This window comes from Antrostomus carolinensis, unplaced genomic scaffold, assembly GCF_000700745.2.
Source record: "Antrostomus carolinensis isolate BGI_N321 unplaced genomic scaffold, ASM70074v2 scaffold7828, whole genome shotgun sequence".
Lineage (NCBI taxonomy): Eukaryota > Metazoa > Chordata > Aves > Caprimulgiformes > Caprimulgidae > Antrostomus > Antrostomus carolinensis.
Genome location: NW_010330854.1, coordinates 31,318 through 37,143, shown reverse-complemented (window position 1 = coordinate 37,143; position 5,826 = coordinate 31,318). Strand labels below are relative to the sequence as shown.

Sequence of the window (5,826 nt, the reverse complement as noted above, 5' to 3'; positions counted from 1 at the left end):
AGGAATATGTAGCATAACATAAAAATATTTTTGGTTTCAGGTAAAATTTCCTAATAGAGTTCATGTCCAGTACTGACTGAATTTGATCGTTGTTGGAAAGAAAGGAAAATCATTGATAGTAGGACTTGTTAGTAATTAATTAGACCAATAAGCGATACACATTTGGCTTCTCTCAGTTCAGAGGAAATTATTTCTACCTGAATCATATAATCAAGTGACAGTTGCTTGAGGCTTCATGGAGTAATACAGACAACATCTCTTAGTCCAGTGGTAGTCAGTTTATATTCTTAAACTTGATACTAATTACACTTGTAAGTTAAAGGTAATGAGGAAATGGATAAAGCAGTCTTGGACTTGGGTTTCTCCAGGATGGGAGCCTCAGAAGGTGTTTGGCTTCTTGTCCCTGTAGTTTCTCCATACCCACTCTCCATTAATACTGTGTGGTACACATCTTGTGATGTAGCTGTACAGCTCTGCTGCCTGCAGACTGTGTTTCTCCTTGAAATCATAATACAAGAAGGCCTAAATCTGATGGCAGAGCATTGATTTGCTCAGGTATTGCACAACGGAAAGAGCGTCACCAATGTACACTGAGATGTGGTATTATTTCCTGAGGCTCTTTGGGCCATAGGGACTGTAGCATCAGGCAAACTCTGCCACATTCGCTACACAGTGAGTGTAACAAAATGACGGGCCTCGTTTCATAGGTCTCAGAAAGTTTACATAAAACAAATCATGGAATCCTCTCTAAACCAATGCCAGGACCAAAGTATCATTTAGGAATAATAATCGGATAAGCTTAGACTTTGTAGATTTTATTGACTATAAATGGTTTGGTTTAAGGCAAGTCCTTCAGTCATGTGTAAGCCTGCTGTATTTAATCGATTAGATGACTAGTGCTTATTAATTTCAGCTGCTGATCTCCTAAACTTGTAGATGAGCTCTGTAGACATGGGATTGAATAGGACTTTTCTATTATAGGCTAAAGTTCCTCTCTCAGATTCACACCATTAAGATACTTGTTTTTCATGTTTGAGAAATGCCATCCAGAAAAACCATATGAAGTAAGTGCTGTGTTTTATCTGCTTTATTATTTGAGCTCTGGAGAAGCTCAGGTCAATGACATCAATACTTGGACTGTGGCACACATTTTATTAGTAGCAGTGCTTCAGCTTGGTTTGTGAAGATAGTGATGGCAAAGAAACTGCCTGTTCCTGTGCAAATTCTGTTTCCCCTGAAGCCATTCTAATATTCACTTTACATCTCACAGGAAAGTACAACTAATACAAAAGAGGTCAAAGTCAGACAAAGTAAGTGAATCAAGCTGCCTTGCATTAGATTTCTGGGTATGCCTCATGGACACAGACAGTGGCTGGTTCATGCAGATTTGTTGACAATTTCAATTGATAGATAGTTGCGTTTTACTTGTAAAAGCACAGCTGAGGAAAATGATTTTTTTAGCAGCTCCTTTGCTGCAACTATGTTTTGAAGTATTCTGTAGAACTGTCTTTAAAATTAGTAACATTCAACATTGCTGGTTTGAGTCAGACTTTGTATGAACATGTGCATGTGTCTATTCAAGATTTCCATTAATTTTCATTTTTCATTAATGTAATATTTAAATGCAGGAGCAAAGGATGAGGATGTGACTGCTTCCACAATGTTTATATTGTATAAATAAGCCATTAAGCCCAAATTCAGGCCTCAGTTACAGTGGAGCTACTGTATTAGGTGAAACCATCAGTTGTGCTTGAATCCTTCAGGTCTTCTCAACTCAGTAATAGTTTTAATCCACTGACCCATGTTTGAATGCAATCCTCCCTCATTTTCAGAATAATTCTGGGAGAAGTTTGCATAAGCTTTTCCAGTGTCTCTCAGACAAGATCTGTTTTCATTTAGACCTACATGCCTCGTTAATGTTAATTGCTTTGCAAAGATTAAATCACTGTCTAGGTTGTTGTACCCAAGTTCTTCATAAGGAGTGAGCTGGACCTCTGGAGTTCAATGAATATTGGGGGTATAGTGTGGTTTTGCTCATTGTGAAAACTAATATTGCAAGCGTGCTAGAATCTGAATGAATCAGACTCCATTGCTACCTTGTGTCTTTCATCTTTCTGTTATGTATAGGAGAAATGGGGGACAAAGGACAGAAAGGCAGCATAGGACGGCATGGAAAAATTGGGCCTATTGGTTCAAAAGGTATGCTGAGTTCAATTGTTTCTCCATTTGTGTTTCAGATTAAAAATCTGTGATCATTTATGTTTGATAAATGTTTAGGGACTTGAAAAATGGTTAACAAGTCTCAGAGTTTACCATAATAGGGAGTTTCTCACGTTAGTAGTGAGCCAGATGACTGAGATCTCTCAGCCAGTTACCTTTCCCTCTGACAGCAGTATATTTAGCCTTAAAGCAGGGTGAGAATCCTGGTTTAAGGCTAACTAAAGAACTTTGTGCTCCACCACACAAGTGTGGACAGTTAAGGGAAGCAGATGGGAAGATGCACTGTGTTTTGGCATACTTTTAAGAGCCAGAAGACTTGAGTTCTAATCTTGCCTAACCCATAGGTTTCCTATGTGACTTTGGTTAAATCATTTGGACCAGTGTTTACTGAAACATCTAGATTATGAGTCTAGATTTAGGAACTAGCACAGCATATTCAACCCTTTGCCCTCTAGAGCATCTGAACTTACTGGTTTTGTGAAGCTCATGAATGTCAAAAAATGGATATCGGTACATATTCTTTATGTTCAAGTTTCATAGTTTTGGCTGGCTTTTGTTATGGAACAACTAGGACAGAAAAATCTTTATTTTTGCTTGGGCATGTTTCTGCTCTCCACATTTGAATGTTACTAAAGAAAAAACAAACAAGTGCTAAATAAACTGTTGACCAAAAAAGATGCCTTAAAATTATATTCTTTTTCATGTCTTCAGGTGAAAAAGGAGATAATGGTGACATAGGACCACCAGGTCCTAATGGTGACCCAGGTAATCCATGACACACCTTGTGTATGTGAAGGATTTTGCAAGATGCATGCATCATCACCAAAAATACGTGTCTGTTTACAGAATGGGGGAAATAATTAAAAATTAAATATTTGTATAGGCACTGTAATATTTCACTGTAATTTTTTCAAATTCCTTAAAATTACTGAAGCTGCAGTGGTTGCTGGACTGTAGTCTATTTGTTGAAACAACATGTTGGAGCTCCTCAGAGGAGTGATCGCTGCAGAAGACTAGCGGGAACTGAAGTGCAACTGTCCATATCATTCATCACCAGAGCAAAGGGACATCTCTGTATATCCAGCTCTGGCTTCCAGACAACACAAAAGCTGGAAGCTCCTCCCCCTCCATGGATTATTGCTATAAGAGCAGGAGATTACTAGGAGTACAGATCTTCCAGAAAAAAAAAATGAAAGCCTGGCATAAGAAGTGTAAGCCTTACAGAAGTGTCAGATTCAGATTTTACACAATTTGCCCCTTCCTGGCAGAGTGCACTAGAGGTGCACCTCATAAGAACATCATTTGTCATTCTAATTCTTGAGCCAGAGGACCATATACCTAGTCATCAAGCACAGGTTTGCAGTGTAAGTACCCTGTGCTTACACTGACTTAGACACTTAGGCTGAGTGATTGGGTAGTCAAATGCAGATTTGAATAATTACACATGGAAATGGAAACTCGTCTGGTTTTGAGATTTGAGCTCATAGATGTAACAATTATCATTTTAGTATTCTCATTCAGATTATCTTTGTCAAACCAATATCAATTTGGGTTAATAGATGGCTTTCTATTGTCTTACTTTATTGGAAAAAGTACAATAAATTCTGTACTTTCAGAAGTACAGAACTACATTTTGCAGGTAATTGTGTGCATTACGTGGTTAGAACATCAGCTGTTTGGATCTACTATGTTATGTTCCACATGAGGAACAGGCGAACAATGCACTGTGCAGATTTTTGCTGTGGAAAAAGTGCTCCTTGGAGAAGGCTGAGGAGAATAGTTTTACTCAAAATGGGAAATTTTTACAAATTTTTTAGTTAAAAAATATTTCTGTATTTTTTTTGCAGGGAATATCTGTCTATGTTTAGCTTAGCGCTAATCATGCAGGGCTGAGGCTTCATGGAGAGTGAACTGAGCTGTTCTGGATAGGCCTAGACACCCAGGAGAACCATACGATGGTGCAGGGTAGTGAAGGCTCTAGGTTTCTGTCTAGTGTTTGCAAGACAACCCTCTCCAGGGCTGCCAGCCTGGGCCTTTTCATAAAATTATTTAGATAATTATTGAAATTAGATAGCTTTTTTATTCTGGTGTATCTGTATCATTTCAAAGGCATCCCCTGTGAGTGCAGCCAGCTAAGGAAGGCTATTGGTGAAATGGATATCCAAGTGGCTCAGCTGACAACGGAACTAAAATTCATAAAAAATGGTAGGTTAATTTTAGATAAATATTTTCCTTTCTTGTTGCCTCATTTTACCGGTGTAACAGCTCATAGAGAGCATCACCGTCACACATCTGCTTTGTGAAGCTATTTTGGGGTGTACAGTAAGTTGGTTTATAGAAATGCGAGTGCTCACTTTTCAGCACTGCCCTCCCCCGCAGCTGTTGCTGGTGTGCGTGAGACAGATAATAAGATATATCTGCTGGTGAAGGAAGAGAAAAGATACAAGGAAGCCCAGCTCTACTGCCATGGAAGAGGAGGGACGCTGAGCATGCCCAAGGATGAGACTGCCAACAATCTGATTGCCTCGTACATCAACCAAGCCGGGCTCACCAGAGTTTTCATTGGGATTAACGACCTAGAGAAAGAGGGAAATTTTGTCTATTCTGACCGATCACCCATGCAGACCTTCAACAAATGGCGCAGTGGGGAGCCCAACAATGCTTATGACGAGGAGGACTGTGTGGAGATGGTGGCGTCTGGAGGGTGGAATGATGTTGCGTGTCATATTACCATGTATTTTGTGTGTGAATTTGACAAAGAAAATGTCTAAGCTTCTTTGCTCTTTCTTTAAGAAAAATTTTTAAGCTGATTATATAAGTTACCCCAGTGTTGTACAGCTGTAAATACAATTTAGGTATTTCAAATATCGGTATTTACCCTTTAGAAGGGAAGAGCAGTGGTAAGACACAGCTTATTTTTTCTGTAGGAAAATATACGTATTTAGATAAAAATGTGGTTTGGGGCTAAATTCTGCCCTCCCAACAGTTAACAAATGCAATTGCATGAATGTAAGGGAAGACAGAATTTGGCTTCTAGTTGTTAGAAAGTTTATTTCTGAAGAAGTTGATTCCTGATATTCTTTTATCTTAGCAAAATTTGTAGTTATAAATGTTACTTGCTTGTAGTGCTACAGGGATATTTCAGCAACAAGGCAAATATTTTGTATACTCCAGTTAATAAGTACAAATATTGCTGTAAGTTTTTTGGATGTGAAGGTGTTAAAACTCTTTTTTAAAAAACAGCCAAAGCAAACCAACAAAGCGGTCCTACCAATTTTGTAATGTTGCTTTATTAAACTGTTCAGAGATGTATGAGAAGGGGACACTTAAGTAAACTGAGTTTTAGTGCTGAGGGAAGGCAAAGCTCTTATAATTTAATACCAAAAGACGGATCCCAGTCAGATGGGTGTTTTGGGGTTGGATAAAGGTAAAAGTAGGAATTTGGTTTTCTGCATTCTTTTGTTGAGAATGATTCAGTGCATGAACTATTTCAGGCCCCACATAATTTCTTAAAGTAAACGTGTTTCACATTTGTATAAGGTGATCTTGATGCATCTTGTTACAAAACAAACAAAGTACCAGTCAATTTAAGGCAGACTTGATAAA

At 38.4% G+C, this 5,826-nt stretch overlaps 1 protein-coding gene across 4 annotated transcripts in view; it reads left to right on the top strand.

Annotated features, from left to right (window-relative positions):
* The window catches only part of COLEC11 (collectin subfamily member 11), a 17,726-nt gene extending 12,702 nt beyond the window's left edge, over nt 1-5,024 (top strand). For 2 of the 4 annotated variants that reach the window (XM_010173035.1, XM_010173034.1), the window contains 3 exons: nt 2,932-2,985; nt 4,330-4,425; nt 4,600-4,991. In XM_010173035.1, the coding sequence (XP_010171337.1) occupies nt 2,932-2,985; nt 4,330-4,425; nt 4,600-4,991 (542 nt within the window). Of the gene's footprint in view, nt 1-2,127; nt 2,200-2,931; nt 2,986-4,329; nt 4,426-4,599 lie in introns of all 4 variants that reach the window. The other 2 variants (XM_010173032.1, XM_010173033.1) reach the window with 2 other exon arrangements.
* Nucleotides 5,025-5,826: the final 802 nt, after the last annotated feature.